This window comes from Mustela lutreola, chromosome 13, assembly GCF_030435805.1.
Source record: "Mustela lutreola isolate mMusLut2 chromosome 13, mMusLut2.pri, whole genome shotgun sequence".
Taxonomy (NCBI): domain Eukaryota; kingdom Metazoa; phylum Chordata; class Mammalia; order Carnivora; family Mustelidae; genus Mustela; species Mustela lutreola.
Genome location: NC_081302.1, coordinates 64,128,197 through 64,153,284, shown reverse-complemented (window position 1 = coordinate 64,153,284; position 25,088 = coordinate 64,128,197). Strand labels below are relative to the sequence as shown.

General features: G+C 41.7%; 1 protein-coding gene and 1 pseudogene across 1 annotated transcript in view; one reads left to right on the top strand and one right to left on the bottom strand.

The window, feature by feature from the left end:
* LOC131814150 (phosphatidylinositol 3,4,5-trisphosphate 3-phosphatase TPTE2-like) overlaps positions 1 to 22,452 on the top strand; it is a 73,280-nt gene extending 50,828 nt beyond the window's left edge. Inside the window, exons 12-18 of the mRNA XM_059144887.1 lie at positions 4,041 to 4,102; positions 5,429 to 5,509; positions 7,479 to 7,584; positions 16,566 to 16,657; positions 18,734 to 18,829; positions 20,420 to 20,490; positions 21,580 to 22,452. Coding sequence (XP_059000870.1) covers positions 4,041 to 4,102; positions 5,429 to 5,509; positions 7,479 to 7,584; positions 16,566 to 16,657; positions 18,734 to 18,829; positions 20,420 to 20,490; positions 21,580 to 21,676 — 605 coding nt within the window. The 3' untranslated portion in view covers positions 21,677 to 22,452. The remainder of the gene's footprint in view (positions 1 to 4,040; positions 4,103 to 5,428; positions 5,510 to 7,478; positions 7,585 to 16,565; positions 16,658 to 18,733; positions 18,830 to 20,419; positions 20,491 to 21,579) is intronic.
* The window catches only part of LOC131814146 (mitochondrial ornithine transporter 1-like), a 395,300-nt pseudogene that overhangs the window by 343,756 nt on the left and 26,456 nt on the right, over positions 1 to 25,088 (bottom strand).

Here is a 25,088-nt window from a genome sequence, read left to right as displayed (position 1 = left end):
CTACTAAAGGGAAGAAAATAGGAATAACAAAACTAAGAAAGATTGAGCATATTTTTTCTTATTTATTGACTACTTGAGTTTCTTCATTTTTGATTTTCAAAAATATGTATGAAAGTAAAAATGTTTAATTTTTAAAACTGTCAGAGCACATTTAAAAAAAATTTTAAGAAATATATAATGTGTTTTTATCCCTGGGGGTACAGGTCTGTGACTCACCAGGTTTACACATTTCACAGCACTCACCATAGCACATACCCTCCCCAATGTCCATAACCCCACCACCCTATCCCATTCCCACTTCCCTCAGAAACCCTCAGTCTGTTTTTTGAGATTGAGTCTTTTAAGGTTTGTCTCCTTCCCGATCCCATATTCTTTCATTTTTTCTTTTCCTATCCCCCCAAACTCCCCATGTTGCATCTCCACTTCCTCATATCAGGGAGATCATATGAGAGTTGTCTTTCTCCGACTGACTCACTTCGCTAAGCATAATACCCTCTAGCTCCATCCATGTCATCACAAATAGCAAGATTTCATTTCTTTTGATGGCTGCATAGTATTCCATTGTATATATATATACCACATCTTCTTTATCCATTCATCTGTTGGTAGACATCTAGGTTCTTTCCATAGTTTGGCTATTATGGACATTGCTGCCATAAACATTCGGGTGCATGTGCCCCTTCGGAGCACCACGTATGTATCTTTAGGATACATACCCAGCAGTGCAATCGCTGGGTCATAGGGTAGCTCTATGTTCAGTTTTTTGAGGAACCTCCACACTGTTTTCCAGAGTGGCTGCACCAGCTTGCATTCCCACCAGCAGTGTAGGAGGGTTCCCCTTTCTCCACATCCTCGCCAGCATCTGTCATTTTCTGACTTGTTAATTTTAGCCATTCTGACTGGTGTGAGGTGGTATCTCATTGTGGGTTTGATTTGTATTTCCCTGATGCCGAGAGATGTGGAGCATTTTTTCATGTGTCTGTTGGCCATCTGGATGTCATCTTTGCAGAAATGTCTGTTCATGTCCTCTGCCCATTTCTTGATTGGAGTATTTGTTCTTTGGGTGTTAGGTTTGCTAAGCTCTTTATAGATTGTGGATACCAGCCCTTTATCTGATATGTCATTTGCAAATATCTTGTCCCATTCTGTCACTTGTCTTTTGGTTTGGTTAACTGTTTCCTTTGCTGTGCAAAAGCTTTTGATCTTGATGAAATCCCAGTAGTTCATTTTAACCTTTGCTTCCCTTGCCTTTGGCAATGTTCCTAGGAAGAAGTTGCTGCGGCTGAGGTCAAAGAGGTTGCTGCCTGTGTTCTCCTCAAGGATTTGGATGAATTCCTTTCTCACATGGAGGTCCTTCATCCATTTGGAGTCTATTTTCGTGTATGGTGTAAGGAAGAGGTCCAATTTCATTTTTCTGCATGTGGCTGTCCAATTTTCCCAGCACCATTTGTTGAAGAGGCTGTCTTTTATCCATTGGACATTCTTTCCTGCTTTGTCGGAGATTAGTTGACCATAGAGTTGAGGGTCTATTTCTGGGCTCTCTGTTCTGTTCCATTGACCTATGTATCTGTTTTTGTGCTAGTACCGTACTGTCTTGATGATGTCAGCTTTGTAACAGAGCTTGAAGTCCAGAATTGTGATGCCACCAACTTTGGCTTTCTTTTTCAGTATTCCTTTGGCTATTTGAGGTCTTTTCTGGTTACATATAAATTTTAAGATTATTTGTTCTATTTCTTTGAAAAAAAATGGATAGGATTGCATTATATGTGTAGATTGCTTTAGGTAGCATAGACATTTTCACAATATTTGTTCTTCCAATCCATGAGCATGGAACATTTTTCCATTTCTTTGTGTCTTCCTCAATTTTTTTCATGAGTACTTCATAGTTTTCTGAGTATAGATTCTTTGCCTCTTCGGATGGGTTTATTCCTAGGTATCTTACAGTTTTGGGTTCAGTTGTAAATAAGATTAACCCCTTAATTTCTCTTTCTTCTGTCTTGCTGTTGGTGTATAGAAATGCAACTGATTTCTACACATTGATTTTATGTCCTGATATTTTGCTGAATTACTGTACAAATAGTAGCAGATTTGGAGTAGAGTCTTTTGGGGGTTTCCACATAAAGTATCATACTATCTGCAAAGAGTGACAGTTTGACTTCTTCTTTGCCAGTTTGGATGCCTTTAATTTCTTTTTATTGTCTCATTGCTAAGGCTAGGACTTCTAGTGCTATGTTGAATAGCAGTGGTTATAATGGACATCCCTTCCGTGTTCCTGACCTTGGCAGAAAAGCTCTCAGTTTTTCTCCATTGAGAATGATATTTGCGGTGGGTTTTTCATAGATGGCTTTGATGATATTGAGTTATGTACCCTCTATGCCTACACTGTGAAGAGTTTTGTTCAAGAAATGATGCTATACTTTGTCAAATGCTTTTTCAGCATCTAGAAAAGTTGGGTATTCATCCTTTCTGATGAGGCATAATATTCCTTTATATATATAAACCATATCCTCTTTATCCATTAGTCCATTGAAGGGCATCTTGGTTCTCTCCACAGTTTGGCAACTGTGACCATTGCTGCTATGAACATTGGGGTACAGATGGCCCTTCTTTTCTCTCCATCTGTATCTTTGGGGTAAATACCCCGTAGTGCAATTGCAGGTCATAGGGTAGCTCTATTTTTGATTTCTTAAGGAATCTCCACACTGTTTTGCAAATGCTTATGTTGTAAATTAAGATAAATGACTGAAGGTAAGTATGTATCTTTTTATGCTTCCCTGCCTTGACTTCACTTGATTGCATGATAGGATATGTACTGTGTCTGTGACTGTACACAGCCACAAGAACATGGAATCTGCAAAAGTGTTTTTCAGATGGGAAAATACCAGTTATAGAGACCCAGTGATGGCCTCCAGACAGAACTGAAATGTTAACAGTCTTTACCACTAAGAGCAGGGTTGGTAATAGTCAGGAATTCCTTTAGTAAGAAGCCTTTATATCACAGCATGAGGTGGTAAAAAGTCTGTTTTGGAAGTGCTTGGCTTAGAATGTTTTCCAAACTATGGGTTGTAAAATAAGTTTGGATGTTCATTGAAAAAAAAAAAAAAAGAATAGGAAGTAATATATATCTAAAGTTAAAAGGGTAAGCTTGAAATTACACAAAGTAAGTTCAGCATACACTGGCTAAGACAAAAGCTACAGATAAGTGTAGAAATAAAAGACACACTGTATTTTTTAAATCAAATTTTGTATAGCAGGGCAAAAATATAATTTAGAGTAAAACAAAAGTTTTGAGGATGAAATAACATGAAATCAAGGGTTTGCTTTAAAATGCTATAGGGAGTGCCTGGGTCACTCAGTTGGTTCAGGGTCATGAGTTCAAGCCCTCCACTGGGCTCTGTTCTGGGTGTGGATCATACTTAAAAAAGTTTAAAAAATGAAATTCTGTGGAAGAAGAGAGGAAGAAAAACATGGAAGGAAGGAAGAGGAGTGAAACGAGGACAACAATATAATATACTCTGGGAAACAGAAATTATGGGGTTTGTTATACTCTTCTGTTTACTTTCATGTATGTTTCATAACACACTTAAAGACTCAAAAATAGAAGGAAAAAATGGGTGTTATAAATGCTATGTCATGTTTTGGGTTCTGATCATGTTTTATCTTTTATAGGTATTTTTATTTATGTTAGTTGGAAAAACAGGGTGTGTAATTAGTTCTTAACTGGTAAGTAGCTCTTTAGCTCTAGGGTCCTAGAGGAGACCTCAATGGCTCTGCCCGTTACTGCAGTCCCCAGCAGCAGGGATTCGAGAACAGCATACACGTGCGCACGTGCCTTTGGGCACACAGGACAGAATTCTAGATACAACCTCAGAGCAATGAAACAGCTTTGGCTATTCCTGAATTGAAATCTTTTGAATAAGCCCTTTCAGAGGGAAAGAAAATCGATCCCAAATGAGCTCTTTGAATATTTCGGACAGCATCTTTAGACCAAATACTGCCATGAACAGGTTGTTCATGGACTAACTTCTTTTCTTTTGCAGGACGAACTGGAACGATGATTTGTGCCTACCTTATTGCCAGTGGAATATTTACAACTGCAGAGGTAGGAAAGCTGTTACCACAGATGATCTTGTGCTGATTGAATCTGATAGTTCTGAAACCTCACTGGTAGGATGTTAAGATGGTTCTTTGAGTCGTGGTACTTAATGAAGTTGTGATTAGAGATCCACTTATTAGAAAGCCTCATTTTGATTTGTCCTTGTTTATTTTTTTTCCCAAAATTTTCTTTACATTCTAGTTAGTTAATATACCATATTTCCTAGTTTAATTTTCACTGGTTAGTAACTGACCTCTTAGGTGCCTCTTAGTCTGGGCCAGGGCTAGGGTGAGGTCAGGCACAAAATTTAAGGGAATGCCAACATTTTCAGTAATTAAGAGAAATAATCGAATGCAGTATGTTTAAAATTAAGATTAATGAAAAAAATCCATGATGTCTACAATAATACCAACATTTTAAATAAAGGTAGGGTCTATTAGGGACAGGATTAAAGGGGGGGGGTTGTAAAGTCAAGCTGTCCAAGTGTAAAACAACTCCACAGTCATAATGCTTCCTACAGCTCAGTTGCTCACAGCCCCATTCTTATGCCCCCAGTTAGGGGACGGTCTCCTTCCTCACAAGAATAATATCAAGATTGGTTTGGTAGGTTCTCCAAAGGATGTCCAACATACCTAGAAGCACTAGGTAGGTGAAAGGTACATTTTCCAACGCAGAACAAAATCTCTCCTTGATGTTATTAACCTTTCATAGTCAATATCTATGGGATCTATTGGAGGCTGGGCCCTCTGAAAATTTCTGCAGAGACAGGGTGAGCTATTTCCTGTTCTTAAAGTGGGGTTCTCAGTCTTATTACTGCCATGATTGTGCTGAGAAGTTCCCACTGAATGGGCATGGCCAGCAGCTCTGCTCCCCACTTGGCCAGCAGTCTGAGAGGAGAAACTTCGGGTTGTCTCCAGTGTCCCACCCTCTGGTGCCACCATCTGCTTTATTCCTAATTTGAGACACACAGGTTAGGAAAATGGAGGCTCTTCCCCAGTGTTTTCCAAAGTGGGTCCAATCTTTCAGTGAATTGTAAAGTCAACTTGTTGGGTTGTGACTAGCGTTTTTAAAAATAAAATGGACTAGATTCGAATAGAAAATATCAAAAGGTGAGTATTGTTTTGTGAAACTTTGGTTTCAGTTGTATGCGAGTACGTGTTTGTGCAAAAAGCCTTGATACGATTTTTTGTTGTTGTTAAATTTAGTTTGAGTAAACTCTGCCTAAAGGCTTCAGACTTAAGGAAATAATGTGCCATTAGAACCTTTAAGAATGCCTTCCACAGGAAAAGAAAGGGCATATGAGCCATGACTGTCTTGCCCCCTTTTCCGTAGGAGAGCCTTTTTTATTTTGGAGAACGGCGAACAGATAAAAGCACCAGTACTAAATTTCAGGGAGTTGAAACCCCTTCCCAGGTAAGTTGTTATTCTTAAAAGGGGGGACCTTTGGGGGAGTTCAGCACCCATTATTTGGTTTCACTGTGCACTCTTTTCCTCGCGTGATTAGGCCGCTCCACTCCGGTGCCTGTAACAGGCCTGGATCCCTCCCAGGTCCAGAGAGCCATGTCTATGAGTACCCCCCACACACACACACACACCCTGCCCTGGGGAATCCTGCTCTCCATTTAACATTGGTCACTGCTTACGGAGTTCAAGAGTTGATTCCTTCCCAAAGTAGAAAGGTCTAATTTCTAAGATTCCAGACTCGAAGATTATAAAAAAATCACTAGTCTTTGATTTCTCTCTGAGAGGAAATGAGTCTTTCACAAACCCCTACTTGGGCCATTCACCTCTTGCAGAACATCTCGTGTGTGTGTGTGTGTGTGTGTGTGTGTGAGAGAGAGAGAGAGAGAGAATCAAAGAAAGAGACAAGAGGGGGCTCCCGTATTTTGAAAGAAAAAGGGGAAATTAACATCTTACCAAACCTATTCCAGACACTATTATACTTTGACATATATTATCTCATTTAATACTCAGAAAATCCATGTGAAATATATGCAGTTACCGTTTTATCCTTTAACAAATATTTTATGGTGAATAATTTCAAACATAAAAAGCTGAGATAATCCTATAATAAATCCCCATATAGTCCTCGCACCACTTCAACCATCATTTTATCACATTGCATTCATTCCCTCCCCACTCTTCTCACATGCACACACACACACACCCCTTCTCCACAGAACCCAGATGGCTGTGGAGGAAATCCCAGTCATCGGGTCATTTTATCTCACAAGTATTTTAGTGTGACATTCACATAGACTCTCGAGGGTAAAAATACCATAACACCATTGATCATATCTAAAAACATTATATCTTAAGGGGCACCTGGGTGGCTCAGTGGGTTAAGAATCTAACTCTTAATTTCAGTTCAAGGTCATAATCTTGGGTCATGAGATCAAGCCCTGCAATGGGCTCTACATTCAATGGGGAAGTCTGCTTGAGATTCTCTCTCTCCCTCTACTTCCACCCCTCTGCCCCTCTAAAACAAATAAATAAATCTTTAAAAAGTAAAAACAAATAAAAATATCATACCTTGGGGCACCTGGGTGGCTCAGTGTGTTAAGGCCTCTGCAGGAAACCTGCAGGAAACCTGCTTCGCTTCCTCTCTCTCTCTGCCTGCCTCTCTGCCTCCTTGTGATCTCTGTCTGTCAAATGAATAAATAAAATCTTTTAAAAGTATATACCTTAATGATACCTTAATAATATCCAATTTCTGGGGCATGTGGGTGGCTCAGTCAGTTGAGTGTTTGCCTTCAGCTTGGGTCATGACCCTGGGGCTCCCTGCTCACTGGGGAGTCTGCTTCTCCCTCTCCTTCTGCTCCTCTCCATGCTCTTGGTCTCTCTAATGCACACACACTCTCTCATATAAGTAAATCTTTAAAAAATACACTCAAGCTGGCCGCAGGGACAAGAGCATATGTATCTTCGTTAGCAGTGTGTGGAGCTCAAATCCTTTAGTGATGAGGAGGCTACTCTCTGCCAGAGCACAGACCTTCCTTGAACTTAGTCACAGTTAAGCCTTCACACCCAGAGTGAGATTTTCCACAGTCGTATTAACTACGTCTTGTTGAAAGGTTGTAGCGCTTTCCCTGGGTCTGGTTAGGTGTCCTTGCAGTCGAAAGTGGCCTATAGGAGCCACATGTGCCTCCCTTCTTGTTCCTTCCCCACAGCACAAAGTTCAGAATTTTTCTTCTAAGGGAGATATTCACTCATGAGGCAGCAAACATAAGCATGCCTAGTCATATCATGGCATTCAAAAAATGTTTCTTTAATTAATGATTCTCCCTAAATTCTATGTAAAAATAAAAACAAGAACAAAATCAGGAATGCTGAGGATAGACTTTTCGCCTCCACTTAAATTGAGTCTTCTGTTGTTTTGCAGAGTAGATACGTTGGATATTTTGCAGATGTGAAAAATATCTACAACATGACTCTCCCTCCAAGAAAAACAGTCAAGATTGAAAAAATTGTTATTCATTCAATTCATGGTAAGTGATTTATGTGTCATTGATGAGTTGTCCAGTGGGGAAATGTTCTGACTCTTGAGGCGTGGGATGGTTGCTCCCATGTGTGTACCAACAATCCCAACCCATGGCTGTCCTTTTATGCATTCTCACATGTAACCCCTCCTGGTGGAAGAGCCCAGAAGTCCTTAGATGCCCTCTATTCACCAGTTTGTGGGGGCTTCATCCCCTTCTGTCTTCTATTCTCACTGCTGCCTTGGCTTCAGCGCAGGGTGAGCTTTTAAGAATTGGACCCTGATGGAGAAGAGAGGAAGGGCTCATGAGCCCTGGAGACCACCTCTTCCTCATGTCCACCTCTAGTTCAGGGTTCATCTGGCAGCCCTTTACCATTTGCTCACATGAGCCTTTCAGAAACCTTCTTTTCCCTCTCATCATCCTGGTCTCTCCCTCTCCCCTCCCTCCTGCACTGTTAGTCCCCTCATCCCCAGCAACTCGAGAGGTCTTGATATGTCTTAAATACATAAAGTTGTCTTCAATACCCAAACAACAAATGAAATTTGTTGCCACAAATTTTCTTTTAGAAATAACTACCAAGTGCCTGCTTTGGGCAAGCCCCCTGCCAGTGTTTCTCTGCCCTCAGGAAGGAGAGGAATGAGTGCGCATGGATATAAAGAGCTGACCACAGTGTTGGGGCACACACAGACTGGACCCTGCCAGCTGAGGGTCAAGGTCAAGGATAGCTTCCTAAGGAGCACCACCCAGGTCTTCCTTACTAGAATCTATGTAAACACAGAAAGGGGGTTGGGAGAAACCTGGACTCAGGGTGGTGGGGGGAGGGGGGCATCTTTCAGCCTCCTAGCTTCTATTACTTATTACCAGGAGTAAAAATCCTGATCAATTTTTAAAAGAGCTGACTGTTCTCATGCTTCTAGAATGTCAGGAGAGGGACTGGGATCTATCATCATGCAGGGAGGCAGGAAAATTAGATCTTCCATCTCTGGGACTTAAGAAATGAAGGAGAAGGGGAGGGGGAGAACCATCCTCAAGTCTTTAATTCTCCATCAACCACCCCGCTTCCTGCACAGCTCACAGGGGAGGCAGCAGAACAGGGCCACCTCAGTGGGGGTGGGCTGGGGCTTCACTCTCACTGCCTGAGGTGCAGTAGGGAGCGATGCTCTGGCTCCCCAAAGTTAAACCATGGCCCGTGCGGAGATGCCGGGTCCCTCATGAGTAGTATGGTGCTGGAGCACTGGTATGCATCCCAACAGGCTTGTATTTTTAGCCTTCTGGGGAGTTCCAAAAAATAAGAGCTAGATATAGATATTTTTTTAACATTTCGCCTAATTATTTAGAAATAAAAGAATCATTTAAATATGTGTGTGTGTGTGTGTGTGTGTGTGTGTGTGTGTGTGTGTGTATCGGGCATAGTAAAAAAAATTACAGTTAAAGTATAAAATGCTTTTTTTCAAATTGTTTCTATATCCCTTCCTCCCCACCACACACACAGAGGTGGTGGTGAGGAATTTCAGTGGATTACCACAGTTGGATTGCATCGGTTTCCGGCTTGTGAAAACCAATGTCAACCCAGGAGGATTGTTTCTGTGGGAAATTTTGTCTAGGTTTCCAAACAAGCATTGTGCAGGCAGACCCTTGAAACACGGCCCATTCGGGCAAAAGGCTGCTTGTGTATACAAATTAGCAACTGTTGGTGAAAAGGCTTTGCAGACTGCAAAGTCCTCTAGAGAGTCCATGATGACCGTTTCCTTCACTGTGTGTGAATTAGGAGGGAGAGAGTTGTCGTGGTCCTAATGGCTGACCTCACTCAGAATTCCAGGTGTTGCCACACCTCCTCAGGCAGAGCCAGGCTTGTCCAACAGGTGTCAGAAGGTAGGGGACAGCAGTTTTGCTCTGTTCCCTTCCCACATTCAGTGGGGTCCTGCAAAAAGAATTGGCCACTTTATTCTAGACCAGGAAGAACAACATGGTTAGCCACTGGAGCAATTTCTCACACCGAGAAATATAAATGCAACCATAAAACCAACTCAGTGGTAGGAGAGCCAGAATTGCGTTGAGTGTATGCTCTGCTTCAGTTTCTTCTTTGTTAACAATGGGACCAACGGTATCTATACAGACCCCCATGAGTATTAACCATTCCAGACAGACAAATAGGCATTTGGTCCAGTGGAATTTTAATGTATTTTCCTAACATGAATAGTGAGAATGGGAATTGTTTCTCAAAATTCTAAGCTTAAAAATATTTTTAATAAGTTCTGGAATTTCGTATGTTTCTCAGTCTGATGTTATACCCTAAGACTGTGACTTCTCTGCTAATATTTTATGTTTCATATAAACTGCAGAAACATTGTTTAGTTAAAACTGGAAGGTGCAGAGATACAGAACAGAGGAGCTAACCCAAATGTATAAGTACTGCAGAGGAAAACTGGGAGAGGGTTTCATGGGTTTGGTTTGCTAGTCTCAGGCTAACAAATAGATTCTAAAAGTCCAGGTTGAGATGGAAGTCTCATGGAGACTTCCAGACAAAGTTGTAATCTTAGCAGCTGTTCAGTACATTTGTGTGTCCAGACTTCAGAGCCAACTTCAGAAGGACTACATGGTAAGTTACCAGTCTTTCTGCACCCATGTAAATAATCAGGCCAAAGCTAATGACACCAGCATTTTTCTTTTTATATATATATATTTTACTTATTATCCTCTTATCGCATTGTTAGCTTGCCCAAGAAAAACTGAACCCTCTAGGCTAAGAAGTTCTGTTAGCCTTTGGGGTTGGACACTCTTGGTGCCCCATCACGATCCCACTGGACCCCTTCAACCAGCTCTGTGATTCTCCACCCAACCTCCACCCCCTTTACTATAATCCTTGGAGAATTACTACTGGAGCCAACTCATTTATTTAGAGCCCCAAATCCCTGAGAGTGTCACCACCCTGTTGGGCAGCCCATATGTAATGACTAGCAGCTGTACAAAAACTCAACTCCTTTGCTTCCAAGTGTGGCAAACTCTGCAGTATAATTTACACCAAAGAATTCCCCATAGATCAAGCTGAATCTGCTGAATCCCACCCTTCATTGGCTCTTATGAAGAAATTCCTCCTAGGAGCACTTCCTTCATAAATCACTAGTACCCGGAGTGTTGGTTTAGGGTCCACTTCCGGGAGAACTCAACCTGTGATCATGCATTTCCTTATACTGAGGTGTCATATTTATAACACTGTATCTCCTTGGTCTCTGTCAGGTGATTTACTGTGTTGCAAATTGCAAGAGGACAGAGACCATTATTCATTCGTCTTTGAATCCCCCAGATCCTGACACACAGTTGGAGCTCAGTAGATCTCTGTGAAGTTGACTTGAACAAAAATGTATCTGGCATGTCTCATCACACCTGTCCAGCCCCCCTCATCCACTTCTCCAATTTTATTCCCCACCTCTCTGTCTGTCCATAAATCAGCTCTAGCAGCAGTGGCTTTCTTCCCCTTTTGTTGTTGTCATTCTTTTATAGTAACGATTCTCGGACTTCTAGATGTTGTCTCCCCCTTACTTTTATAAACACTTTCTCTATTGAAATATACTTGACAGAAAATGTTGCATTCATTTTAGGGGTGGCTGGGTGGCTCAGTTGGTTAAGCCTCTGTCTTCGGGTCAGGTCATGATCTCAGTGTCCTGGGATTGACCCCAGCATCTGGCTATTGGTTTAGCAGGGAGCCTGCTTCCCCCTCTCTCTCTGCCTGCCTCTCTGCCTACTTGTGATCTCTGTCTGTCAAATAAATAAAATCTTTTTTAAAAATGTTACATTCATTTTAGATACATAAACTAGTGATTTGACAAGTATATACATTATGTTATGCTCACAAGTGTAGCTACCATCCCTTACCATACAACACTATTTGAGTGACACTCACTATGTCACTCACTATGTTTCCCGTACCTTTTATCCCCCAAGACTTACTCCACTCATTCTATGACTGGAAGCCTATATCTCCCACTCTCCTTCACCTGTTTTGTGCCTCTCCCCACTTTCCTCCCCTCTGGCAATCATCAGTTTGTTCTCTGTGTTTACAGATCAGGTTCTACTTTTTGTTTGTTCATTTTTGTTTGTTTTATTTTTTAGATTCCACATATAAGGAAAACTACTTTTTGTATTTGTCCTTTTCTGGTCTGGCTTATTTCACTTAGCATAATACCCTGTAGGTCCATCCATGTTGTCACAAGTGGCAAAAATCTCATTCTTTTATGGGTGAATAATATTCCATTCTACGTACACACCACCTCTTTATTCATCTATCGATGGACACTTGAGTACTTCCACGTCTTGGCTATTGTAGGTAATGCTGCAGTAGACATAGAGGTGAAAGCACTGTGGGCAATACTATAGAGTTTCCTCACGAAGATAAAAGTAGAATTACCATATGACCCAGTAATTCCATTACTGGGTATTTACCCAAAGAATATGGAAACACTAATTTCAAAAGCTATATATATCCCCTATGTTTATTGCAGCATTATTTACAATAGCCAGTATATGGAAGCAACTCAAGTGTCCACTGATGGATAAATGCATAAAGAGAAGGTGCATATCCACATAAGTATAATGGAATATTACTCAGTCATAAAAAAAGGAATGAAATCTTGTTTTTTGACCAACATGAATGAACCTAGTGGGTATATTGTTAAATGCATAAGTCAATCAGAGAAAGACAAGTACTATATGATTCCATGCACATAAGTAATTTAAGAAACAACAAAGAAAAAGACAAAAAACAAAAGTCTTAAATACAGAGAAGAAACGAGTTGCCAGAAGTTAAGTGGGGTAGGGGATTGGTGAAATAGATAAAGATGATGAATAGTACACTGACCTTGATTGTATAGAATCGTTGAATCCTTATACTGTACACCTGGAACTAATACTAATAAATACCCTTGAAACTAAAACTAATAAACAACACTTAAGTTAATTATACTCAAGTAAATAAATAAAGTGCCCAGAGTTGAGCCCTGCTGGTCCTCAAAACATATTAAAGCCCAATAGTTTTCAAAAGCCAAATGTTATAGGGACTTGTCTTCTCAGTGTAGGTCTCCTGTGCCTGCTCTGTGGTCTGAGACTCTTGCTTTTCCATGCTTGGGGGTCCCTCCTCTTCATGGACAGTCTTACAGGGGGGTTGGTTCTCAACTGTGTCTTCACCTCACCTACCTTTTCGATGTGGCCTCCTCTCTACTGTGGAAAGTCTGTTCTGCCAGTTTTTGGCTCCTTTTCAGAGTTTGTTGCACTTGATGTGGCTGTTATCTTGGTGTGTGTGTAGGGGACAAGGTTAGCACAGGATCCTCCTACTCTGCCATCTTCCCAGCAGCAACAACAAAAAAACAACCATCATATAATTTTTATCCTCCTCTTGCTAATGCGGTGTACCATGTTGGCTGATTTGAAAATATTGAACCATGCTTGCATTCCCAAAATAAATCCCACTGATCGTGGCAAATGATCTTTTTATTGTTGAATGTACTTTGCTAATATTTTGTTGAGGATTTTTATATCTATCTAAGTTCATGGGGAATATTGGTTTGTAGTTTTATTTATTTGTTTTTTGTTTCTTTAATCGTGACTTTAGTCTGGTCTTGGTATGGGTAATGCTGACCTTATAGAATATATTTGGAAGTTTTCCTTCACCTTCTATTTTTTGGGATAGTTTCGGGAGAATAGGTATTAACTCTTCTTTAATGTGTAGCAGACTTCACCCGTGATTCTATCTGGTCCTGAGCTTTAGTTTGTCGGGAGTTATTTGATGACTGATTCAGTTTCATTACTAGTAATTGGTCTGTTCAGATTTCCTATTTCTTCGTGACTCAGTGTTAGAGACACCAGCCTTCTTTTGGAGTAAGAATAATCTTCCTTTGAGGTTGTTAAGATCAAAACAGAATGGGGATGGGGAGACTGTCAGAAAAAAGGGTGAAAGAATTTGCAGTGAGCAGTGTTTTGACTTGTGCACCCTTGTGGGGTTATCTCTACCTCTCATGGTCTTTAAGCTCTTTATAACTCTATAAGTTGTAGAAAAGTAATAATACTGTAAATAATTTTTGTACATAAAAATACAAGTTAGTTGTATCTAGTGGAAAGAAATTGATTATTAAACCATTTTTTAAGATTTTATGTATTTATTTATTTGGGAGAGAGAGAGAGAGAGAGCATGAGAGGGGGAAGGTCAGAGGGAGAAGCAGACTCCCCGCTGAGCAGGGAGCCCAAAACAGTACTCAGTCCCTGGACTCCGGGATCATGACCTGAACCAAAGGCAGTCACTTAACCCACTGAACCACCCAGGCTACTGATTAAGCCATTTTATATCTGTTTATACACTCATGTCATCAATCTTTATTTCCCACTAGATGCGCAGTATTTTTTTTTTTTTTATTTTTTATAAACATATATTTTTTATATACATATATTTTTATCCCCAGGTCTGTGAATCACCAGGTTTACACACTTCACAGCACTCACCAAATCACATACCCTCCCCAATGTCCATAATCCCACCCCCTTCTCCCCAACCCCCTCCCCCCGGCAACCCTCAGTTTGTTTTGTGAGATTAAGAGTCACTTATGGTTTGTCTCCCTCCCAATCCCACATACATTCGTTTATATTAGCTCCAGGTGTACAATATAATGATTCAGTAATTTTACACATTACTCAGTGTTCATCAAGATAAGTATATTATCATCAAGATAAGTAAACTCTCATGGGTCACCTGGGTGACTCAGTCTGTTAAGTGTCTGCCTTTGGCTCAGGTCGTGATCCCAGTGTCCTGGGATAGAGTCCTGTGTCAGGTTCCCTGCTCAGCGGGGAGCCTCCTTCTTCCTCTGCCTCTCCCTTGCTCATGCTTTTTTTCTCTGTCTCTCTCAAATCAATAAATAAAATCTTTAAAAAAAAACATTTATGGACATCGAGGAGAGCATATGCTATGGCGAGTGTTGTGAATCGTGTAAGACTGATAATTCACATACCTGTGCCCCTGAAACAAATAATACATATATGTTAATTTTTAAAATGAAAAGCGTACTCGTTATTCCTCTTTATTGCACCCATCCCCTACCCACCTCACTTATGGCAGCCATCAGTTTGTTCTCTGTATTGAAGGGTCTGATTTTTTGTCTCCTTTTCTTCTTTCATTTTTATTTTTAAATTCCACATGATTGAAATATATTTGTTTCTCTGTTTCACTTAGCATCCCTACAGGTCCATCCACACTGTTGCAAATGGCAAGATTTTTTTTTTTTTAATGACAGCTGAACAATGTTCCGTTGTGTATGTGTATACCTGTATAAATACATCTTCACTACATTTTCCTTACCTATTCGTCTCTCAGTACACACTTGGATTGCCTCCATGTATTGGCTATTGTAAATAATGCTGCAATAAACATAAGGGTGTATATAGCTCTTCAAATTGGTGCTTAATATTCTTTAGGTAAATACCTAGTAGCAAAATTACTGGACTATACAGTAATTCTCTTTCTAATTTTGTGAGGAAACTCCCTACTGTTTTGCACAGTGGCTTGTAGTTAACTTTGCATCAGCTGTAACATTTTACTGGTTTTTGATTAATTGATGAGTCAAATAAGATTTTTGACATGTATTTTAAAAATGCAAGAATAAATGAAACAAGATGGGATTGGGAGGGAGACAAACCATAAGTGACTCTTAATCTCACAAAACAAACTGAGGGTTGCTGGGGGGAGGGGGTTTGGGAGAAGGGGGTGGGATTATGGACATTGGGGAGGGTATGTGCTTTGGTGAGTGCTGTGAAGTGTGTAAACCTGGTGATTCACAGACCTGTACCCCTGAGGATAAAAATATATGTTTATAAAAAATAAAAAATTAAAAACATTTTTAAAAAATGCAAGATACAGAACAGTGCTGTTGTATGCAACAATTCCTGTAACACAGAAGTGGGGAATAATGTGTATTCATATTTGTGCTATGTACATATATAAAAATACTCAGGGAGAGTATTCCTTTTTGATTATATGTGCACAAAAATATTCTCCATTTGGAGCTGGACAAATAAACAGGTGGGAGTAGGTGAGCCAGACTCTTCACCTCATGTCTTTTTTACCTTTTATATTATAGAAATATGCTTTAAGAGGTTTAAATGTGTGGGAATTAAGCTTGTAAATCAGTGCCCTTTCCTGTCATGTGGTAAGGGTTTGTATTAATTTAGTTCTACATTTTCACTAATCTCTGGTCAACATCAGTTCTGCAAAGGAGTTCTGCAACTGCAATGGGATAGGATGGCATGGGGTGGAGGAAGTAAGGCTCAGACATGATGATGCTTAATGCAAATTCATAATGTGGACCTACGATGCAAATAGAATCTGAACATCAAGAATGATTAACATATGACTCTGTTAGAATATTTTTTTTAGTTCTGAACCTTTACTTCTATGCGTATTTGTGACATTCCTCATTAAAGAAAAGCAGTTAGAATTAATTGAAGGCTTGAGAAACCAGCCTTTAAGAACTCCTAAAAAAAGGGTTCATCTGAATCGAATAGAGAGCAAGAAACCATTTGTCTATAGATGTATCATGAGTGCCACTAGAATATTTGGATGCAGCAGTCTAATATCTAACTCCAGATGAGGGTAAGAGGAAATTAGACTGTTTAAGACCCATTGTCGGATGTCTGAAGCAAGCAACACACTAGCAGGAAAGGTGGCAAGTTACCTACATGATTTTTTTCTAGAAAGGTGAAGAGATGAAGTTCTGTCTTAGAAGCTAAACTATATGTCTTCCCCCACACACACACCTCCAGCCTCATAAATTGAACTTTAGGAGACAAAGTTGGGCTTAAAGATTTGTCTTTTAAAGATGGAATCCAAGCAAGACCCAGATGATTCACTACTGGCACACTGTTAGCTGTCATAATTTTCTCTTTAATCCATAATGTTAATCGATGAGACATTTTGCTCTTTGTTCTAATGAGCCTAACTTTATTTCCTTCAGGTGTAGGAAAAGGCAATGGCACTGATCTCAAAGTACAAATAGTAATGCAGAGGCAGATCATCTTTTTCGGCTCTGCTTCCAAAAACTGTCAGGTAAGAGATAGCATGCAAACTGGAAATTCTGGTGTTTGTTTCAAATCTCAATGTCAAACCAGCATGTTCAGTGTTAGCAGTGTCCCAAGTGACTCTGCCTCCGATGTCCTATGGGACTGCACTGAGAGAAGTAACTCAAGAGAGGCCGGAAGGGGACATATATACCTCTTTCCCCTAAGCGATGGGACCTGGTAGTCTGTTTTCTTAAATGTTGAATTACCTTGGAATATCCTAAAGCAATAAGAATCTTTCGCAGGTCTTAAGAAATATAAACCATCCAAATTCTCTCTCCAGGTTTTTGTCTCTTCTCCTATTACTTCCCCACCACCACTCCTTGCCCTTTGTCCCACGGAAGGCATGCACCCAGACCCGATCCTTGACTTCTGTTCTTATCTCTGCACATACTCTACTCTTGGTTCTGCTCATCCATTCTCCTACTGCAAACTATTATTTTTTCTTCCATCCGCTCGCACAGACTTATGAGCACCCCCCACGTGGTAGGTGCAGGACACCTACCTAGACAGCTTCTGCCCCAACGACGGAACTGTGTCAATCCAGATTTGTCAGATGAGCTTTCCCTCTGCTTCTGCAAGTGACACCAGAATTCTCTCACTGAGGCCTCACGATGTAGAATCCTGGAGTCTCTCCTGGCCGTGCCCCCACATCCAGTCAGCACTTCCTATTGATTTTACCTTGGGAATCTCTCCTCACTCTCTACATTCCTTTCTGTTCCCATTGTCACCGCCCAGTCCGGCATCTCATTTGCTCATGCCTGGATTTCTACAGTGGTCTCCCTACCTGTCCCTTCTCTTCATGCTATACAGTGTCGAGAGACCGGCAATATGCAGGTCTTTCTCTGCTCCTACTTGAAAAGCAGTAAGTGGAGCAGAAGAACAATGCACTCTGTGCCTCTAGTCAAAGCCAGTCAGTATCTTTGGCTCAGTTTATCTGCAAAATAAAGACCACATCTCCCGGGTTGTGAGGATTAGGTTAGATAATGTATGTGAAGTTGCTTTGTGAGCTATAATCACTGTTATAAGTGATAACTGTCAGGCCACTTTGTCACATAGGAATTGCCCTGCCCCCATGCTTCCACAATTTTTCTTATTTCCTGGCTCTTGAACCTTTAAAATATTTCCCTATCCTACCTGAAACCTGAGCTTATTTCCTTCAGTAACTTGACCTACAGACTCCATTCCAAGTAGACGGGGTGCCTTCTGGCCCTTGGGACTCAACACTCTCATTTCTGTTTCATGTGTTCCATGTCTTTCCCCTCCCGCCCCCACACCACCCAGTCTGCACAGCATTCTCTTTCAGAGCTCCTCGTGTGTACAAACCCACCACACAGAACTCTTTTTCTGCTCCTCTGTGAAACTTTCTTACTCTCTGCTTCTCATTAAGCTCCCCAGAACACACAACCACACAGTCTTCATTATCCAGCTTGACATGTAATTCATGCCACTCTACCATTGTTTCTTATGTCTGTAGCTCCCTGAAGCATCCCCTGAGTCTGCACCTTCTTTGGTATTTCGCACAGACTCTTAGTGTGGGTACCACTATTGTGCAAGGGCCAATCAGTAACAAAGAAATACTCAGTATAGCCCCAAAGTCCTTCATTCCAGAAACGTGACCAATCTTTGGTCACTCCATCCAGTAGTTGGCTATGGACAAGGACTCTGATACCATCAGCGAGCGCCTCTTTAATAAACATGACCAATCACATGTTTTTGAATGTGAATGCCAAGTTTAAAACTGATCTTCTTAGTGTGTCCCGGCATCTGCTAATCAAATGACACACGTTCAACAGTGACATTTAAATTCTGATGGAAAAGGGAGTATTTCACTTTTCAGCAGTGCAGTACCATACCCTCCAAACATGTTGGCCTTTTAAAAATGTAAACAGTATTGCAACGTAATAGAAACAATGATTCACATTTATTTAGATGTGTAATGGCTGCACTCTGAGACCAAGTGTACTTGATAAATCCAGGAAGCTGCGATAAGCAAACTGGACTTCACCATTTATCCACACACTAGCTAGGGTTATGGTTCTGAGTTCCGTGTGATCATTCACAGATCCTTCATGATGCAGAAACAGACAGCGTGACAATCCATCTGTCCAACTGCCCACCACTGTATGATGACATCAAAGTGCAGTTTTTCTCTTCTTCCGTGAGTCATCCAGAACCAACCTATGCCAGTATTCTTGTCTGGCCTTTTGAGTGATTCTGATTTAGGCTTTCCTTTACTACAATTCCTGGCAAGGAACAGGATAGGAGATGTCAACCTCTCGCCAGAGAGGGGGAGAAAAACAAGGCCGGTCTATATCAAAATTTTTAAAAAGAACATAAGAGATTTTTGCTCATTTTTTAAAAAAGATTTCATTTGACAGAGATCACAAGTAGACAGAGAGTGGGGGAAGCAGGCACCCCGCTGAGCAGAGAGCCCTATGTGGGGCTCAATCCCAGGACCCTGGGATCGTGACCTGAGCCGAAGGCAGAGGCTTAACCCACTGAGCCACCCAGGCGCCCCTTGCTCATTTTTTCTAAATTCTATACAACTTGCATATATTTTCAAATAAGGAAAAAACAAAGGTATGTTTACTGCAGAGTGGTGATCAAACTTTTGTATCTTTAAAACACAGTGTTCCCCATAGTTTATAAAGTACTTTAAAATGAGGGAGATCTGACTTTCCTTTGAACCGATACATAATTCATGTTAAATAGTATTTTTTAAAATTTTATTTGACAGACAGAGATCACAAGTGGGCAGAGAGGCAGGCAGAGAGGGAGGGGGGAAGCAGGCTCCCTGCTGAGCAGAGAGCCCGATATGGGGCTCCATCCCAGGACCCTGAGATCATGACCTGAGCTGAAGGCAGAGGCTTTAACCCACTGAGCCACCCAGGTGCCCCTTAAATAGTATTTTTAATCTAACATTTACCTTATGAAAAATGAGAATGTTTGCCATTGTCATTGCTCTGAACATGAGTGTGTAACTTCTGCTGAGAAGTCACAAAGTGTACAAGTGTTACTCTTTACATGAATTTCTAAGCCTCAGTGGTTTTGTTTTCCTATTGAAATCATCAAGCAGAACTGCCAACAACTAACAGTGTTGATCAAGTTAAAGTTTGTGCCCTCCTTCACCCCCTGCTTGCTCCCCGTTATGGGAAAATCTGTTCAGTAGTGAAATGGTAGGTGTGTGGAAGCAAGTGACCTTGGTGGTTCCCATACCAGATGGCTCCCCTTTGATCCCTGAAGCCGGTCTGAACACTCGCTCAGTCAGTGGTCCGAAGCAGGAGCTCCACTACAAGAAGTACTGGCCTGGGCAGTGTTGCTTAATTTTGTGATTTTCAAGGGCCATGAGATGAAAACTCTCTCATGTGTGGGTATTCTTGTCATTAATACTGACAGTCAATTATCAGTGCAGCTGCTGCTTGTAGAAATGGATGAGGTCTTTGGACATAAAGTGGCATCAGTCTCTGGTCAGCACGATGTAAACTAGGTTGGGGGACTATTGTCTAATTTATATTGAAAAAAACACATTTCCTTAAATTTTGATAGGAATGGCAAGAAAAAGCCATTTCTTAAAGGCTCCTTTGTGTCGTGAGCGGAGGGTTATAGAGGTTAAGTGCTGTGTGTCTAACGGCTCTAATTGTTCAACATATATAGAAAGGAGGGAAAAGGAGGAATTTTAATCCCTTTGGAATTAGTTTTTAGTATCATTTTTATGATGAAAATTAACTTTTTTTTCTTTTAATTTTAGGACCTACCCAAGTATTACGACCAGTGTCCATTTTTTTTCTGGTTCCATACATCATTTTTACAAAACAAAAGGTATGGCTCTGATATAATCCAGTAGAAATGGCTTAATCTCCAAGATCTGTGTAAGGCAGAATGGTACTCCTGCCCTCAATTTATAGAAACCAAGAAATCCTCAAGTCCCCCATTCTTCATTATGTAAAATATAGGGTTAGCGTTGAGAACCACTGTGGCCTTAACCTCAAAGTCCATGCCATAGGACTGTGTCAGAGGAGCTGAGACGTATTCTAATCAGATCTAGGTGTGGTGATAAATCCCTCCCCTTGCAAGTGTAGCAGGAGTCTGCTCAATTACCACGACTAGGGCAGGTCCACCGTGTGTGTTCACCTTCTGATGACCGACCACCTACCATATTCTAGGCCAGAAAGGAAAGCATCCTCGAGGAAGGCTTTAGCTAGTTTAAAGGTGACTGACACACCTGGATCTAGAGCAGAAGTTAGAGGACACAGTAAACATTCGTGAAGACAGCTTAAAAAAAAAAAATCAATAGTCTCTATTTTAGAAATGACTTTCTAGTGACTAAACTGGGAAATCTTTTTTTATAAATTAACTGAAGATTATTCCAGGGAAACTTCTTCCCTATCTAAAAATTCGTTCCTGAGTCTGGAAGTTCTCTAGAATTCTAGTTCTCTAGTACTTGAAGGAGGACTGAGTTAGTGGGAATAGTAGAAATAGCCGCTGAGGACTATGGGTCTTGCTTGTGGGGGACAAGAGCTCTCTTGCAGACTCTGCAGGGAAAAAGGTATCAGGGGTCAGCAATACAAACACAGCTCTGTCGGAGCCACGCCACTTACTTAGGCTTCGGTCTCCATGAGGGAGTTCCTTGGGACGGTGGGCTGCTGCAAGCTGTGGATACCGCGGTTTGCGGAGATGGTGCGACCTCTCTGTGAACTGGCTAAGGGAGGACTCACTATGGTAGAGTGGACAGCTGAGGCAGAAGGAGCATTTGGGGAATTACAAACAGCCTTACTGACTGCCCCAACACTGGCCATCCCAGATGTTACCAAGCCCTTCCACTTGTATGTGCCAACTGAGGCACAGGAGAGGGACTAAGACTAACCCTGGTTGGCCTTCTATGCTTGAAACATGTTTCTTCTTTCCTAGGCTTTACCTTCCACGGAACCAACTGGATAATCCACATAAAAAAAAAACCTGGCATATCTACCGTGAGAACTTTGCAGTAGAGCTGCATTTTGAATAAGTGTTCCCCACCACCCCTGCCACACATTTAGGTCTCCTAACCCTCCTTCCTTGCATGTATACTTACAGTACATTTACATACACATTTTTGACACCTTAAGTTTATACGTTATAAAAGGTTAGTGGTCCTTTTCTTTCCTGAAGGAGGTATGCCAGAGTTGAGAGAACTACTGTTCCTGGGGACTGTGTGCCAAAGTTAAGAGTTTAAAAGAACTTTCATATCAAAATAACATTTAAAATGATTCCTCACAATATTGCGTGAGGTTTATTATGTATTATTGGGTAAGTAGTCCCTGCTTTCACATGTGTAATGTCAGATTAAAGAGGTCATTTCTAAGCTATTTAAAAAACCTCCGACTGGCAGCAGTACGAGGCTTGAGCCCATAGGACCGTTCCTATAAACAGTCCTGGCAGAGCTTGTGATACAAGCTTCAATTACACAGGCAGTCAGTCCTTGGAGGACAAGAGAATCTGGGTAAACATAAGCAGACGTTACAGTAGATTCTTTCTCTTTGTAACATCACCGTGAAGTCAAAGGAAATGTCTGCCTAGAGAAATCTAGATGATTTTAAAGTACAGCCCCTGACACAGACTCTGCTTCCAGCCAACTTCATGTAAATGTAGGGAACTCTGTGAAGATCATCTTTTCACTATAAACACTGGTTAGTCCAGTGTCCACAGGGAATCCTATTCTCTTCGTTGCTGGATGTTGTTTTATTCTAAGTACCTTAACGTCATTATGTATATGCTTATATATTTATATATTATATAAATAAAATGTCCTTATTTATGAACATGCCTGGATGCAGGTGCTCTTTTTCCCTCCAAATAGTCCTCAAAGGGTCTCAGCTACAGTTGCAAAAGCCCATCTAAAGGCTCTTTAGGAAAAGATCTGACTCCATTACTTGCTATAATTCGTGTTACAGAAACATAGTTTGTACTGTTCCCTTGAACATGCATGCAGCCATAAGCCAGAGGGGCAGACCAGGTGGCAGACTTATGCAGAGGGGGCAGGGGTGGGGGGTAGATACTTAGCTGGCACTAAGGAGAAAACCCCAATTTTCAAGACTTGCTTTTTGAAAGAAGATTACAGTTAGGCTTCCTCTTCCCTAACCCTCCAAGATGCATCCAATTTCCTGGCCACTGAGTTGCTACACTCTTGTGCTTCTGCTCACATAAGGACAATTTACAGGCTTGCCTCCTTACAACCTGACATAAATACTTCCTTGAACAACTCGAGAATCTTACATCATGGTACATCAGAATGATACTGTTTTTTTGTTTTTTTTTTTCAAATAGATCAGACTACCCTGGAATAGAATTATCCAAAACATAATAGGAAATATAGCTATTTTTAAAAAATAGAACAGTTTCCTGCTACATCAACCCCATCCACACAACCAGGCAGAAGAAGAATGCTGCTGCTGGGCCAACTTGCACAGCTGCAGTATACAGAAAGAGCAGCTGCTCACTGCCCCGACCCTCTGGCTTCTGGCGCGTGGGCTAGAGTTAGCACAGAGCCTCTGCAGAGAACAAAAAGCTTCAGGAAACCAGAGGTTTCACTCGAGGGGGACACTGTGCCAACAAGGACAGACACACACGGGACAGATGTTAGCAGCGTCAGCCTGCTTAAGAACACTGGTTTCGGAGAGAGCCCTTGCTGGTCTTGGAGCAGCACGGTATGATGAGGCTTGCCTAAGTGGGGACAAGAAGGGACCCTCTTCCACCAGGTGACCTGGAGTTTGTGGTGGTGGTTAGTGCATTCGTATGGCATAGCTAAATAAAATTACTTGGCTTGTTTCATTGCTTTGTAAAGTCACCCCCTATATACAATCCTGAAAATCCACGGACTGCCAGTACCAAATGTAAAAGGCTCCAACCCAAAAAGAAACATGGCAGTTAGCGATCCTGAGATAAATGTAAACAAAGGGGTCACCCCAACATCACTCACTGTGGAGGACAAGCCCTCGGTTCTGTCCAGTTCCATCCGAAAGAGGACCTTGCCCATGATCACTGTCCTTCAGGCACCAGACAGGGAACAAGGGCTTCTCTTGGCTTTGGCACTCTGCTCCCGGGAAGGGTCTCTGGTCGGTGAAGGCAGTGAGTGAGTGAGTGGGCCAAAGTGCATCAGCAGGCCATAGACGGTCGAAAGAAATAATCTGCAATCCTACCCAGGCCAGGACCCAGAGACGGAAGAGCAGGCCTGCTGGCGGTCATGGGCCTTCACAAAGCACAGCAGCAGGGCCCCCTCCCCTCAGCACCTCCCTCAACCCAAGGCCCAGCAGAGGGGGTGTTCTTTGGGAGAGAAGGGGAGCTGGCACAGGTGAGGGGCGTGCTGCTCTCACCACACCTCACAATGTGTCAGGGGCACAAGATGATCCCACCTAGGAAGTGAATGGCACTATTTTAACAGTACAACATCTTGGGAAAGTCCAAGAGGCTTACTCCTAACTTAAATCGTGAACATGGAAGCCACACCAGTTGCGGATATGTTCTCCTCTACAAAATCTACACAGATAGTTCAGTTGTCAAGCACCACAGAAAAACTAAACTTCAGCCACTTAGCACAGTGCATGTACAAAGGTTCTAAAAGAGAGCCTACATCTAGAGTAAGGAATCATTCATAGTCATCTTCATGAAACATGGTTACCTCAGAGTTTTTCTGGTGAGATCTGAGAATTAAACATGGAACCAAATGACGCCTTACTAACATGTAACCATGCAAGCTGCACGGACACATACAGGTTTATGCAAAGTCCCGAGGGAGCTATATTTAGCCTTTCAGATGCTGTGTAAGGCCGGCAGCTCACCCTAAATGTCCCACCAAGGACAAGAGCAGCAACTGAGTTCGATTTCAGTACGATTATGGGCAGAAATTAATAGGATAAAATGGAGGCCCTCTTCACAAAGTTTAAGATTTAGAGTATAAGGGAAGACCAAAAAAATAGAACTCCTATGAAACCAAAATAATTCCCCATTGGTCTTGTACTCCGTGAAACCCTGAGATGAACTGTCGGGGTCACGTGCCTAAACCTGGATTTCGTTTCACCAAGACACTTCAGTAGGCTTCGAACTGGCTCATCATCAGCTTCCTGCTGTATTCGTAGGCCAGAAAGAGCGCCCCATTGGCAGGGAACGCTCGGATCATTGTGGGTTTCAGTCCAGAATATAAGGCCATTATTCCTAGAAGACAAGAAGTGATCAAAGACTGAGATGCCCCTTCTCAGAGAGACCCTGTAAAGCCGCAGAGCCCAGGGCTGGACACCGACAGATCCAGACAACACACAGAATGCCGACAAGGGACGGAAGGGCTTCTGTCCAGGTGTCCCTGGACGAACAGGAAGGATGGAGGCTCACAGCAATGAGGCCAGGCATCCAGTGTTCCAGCAAATCTTGGCGACGCTCAGGTACCA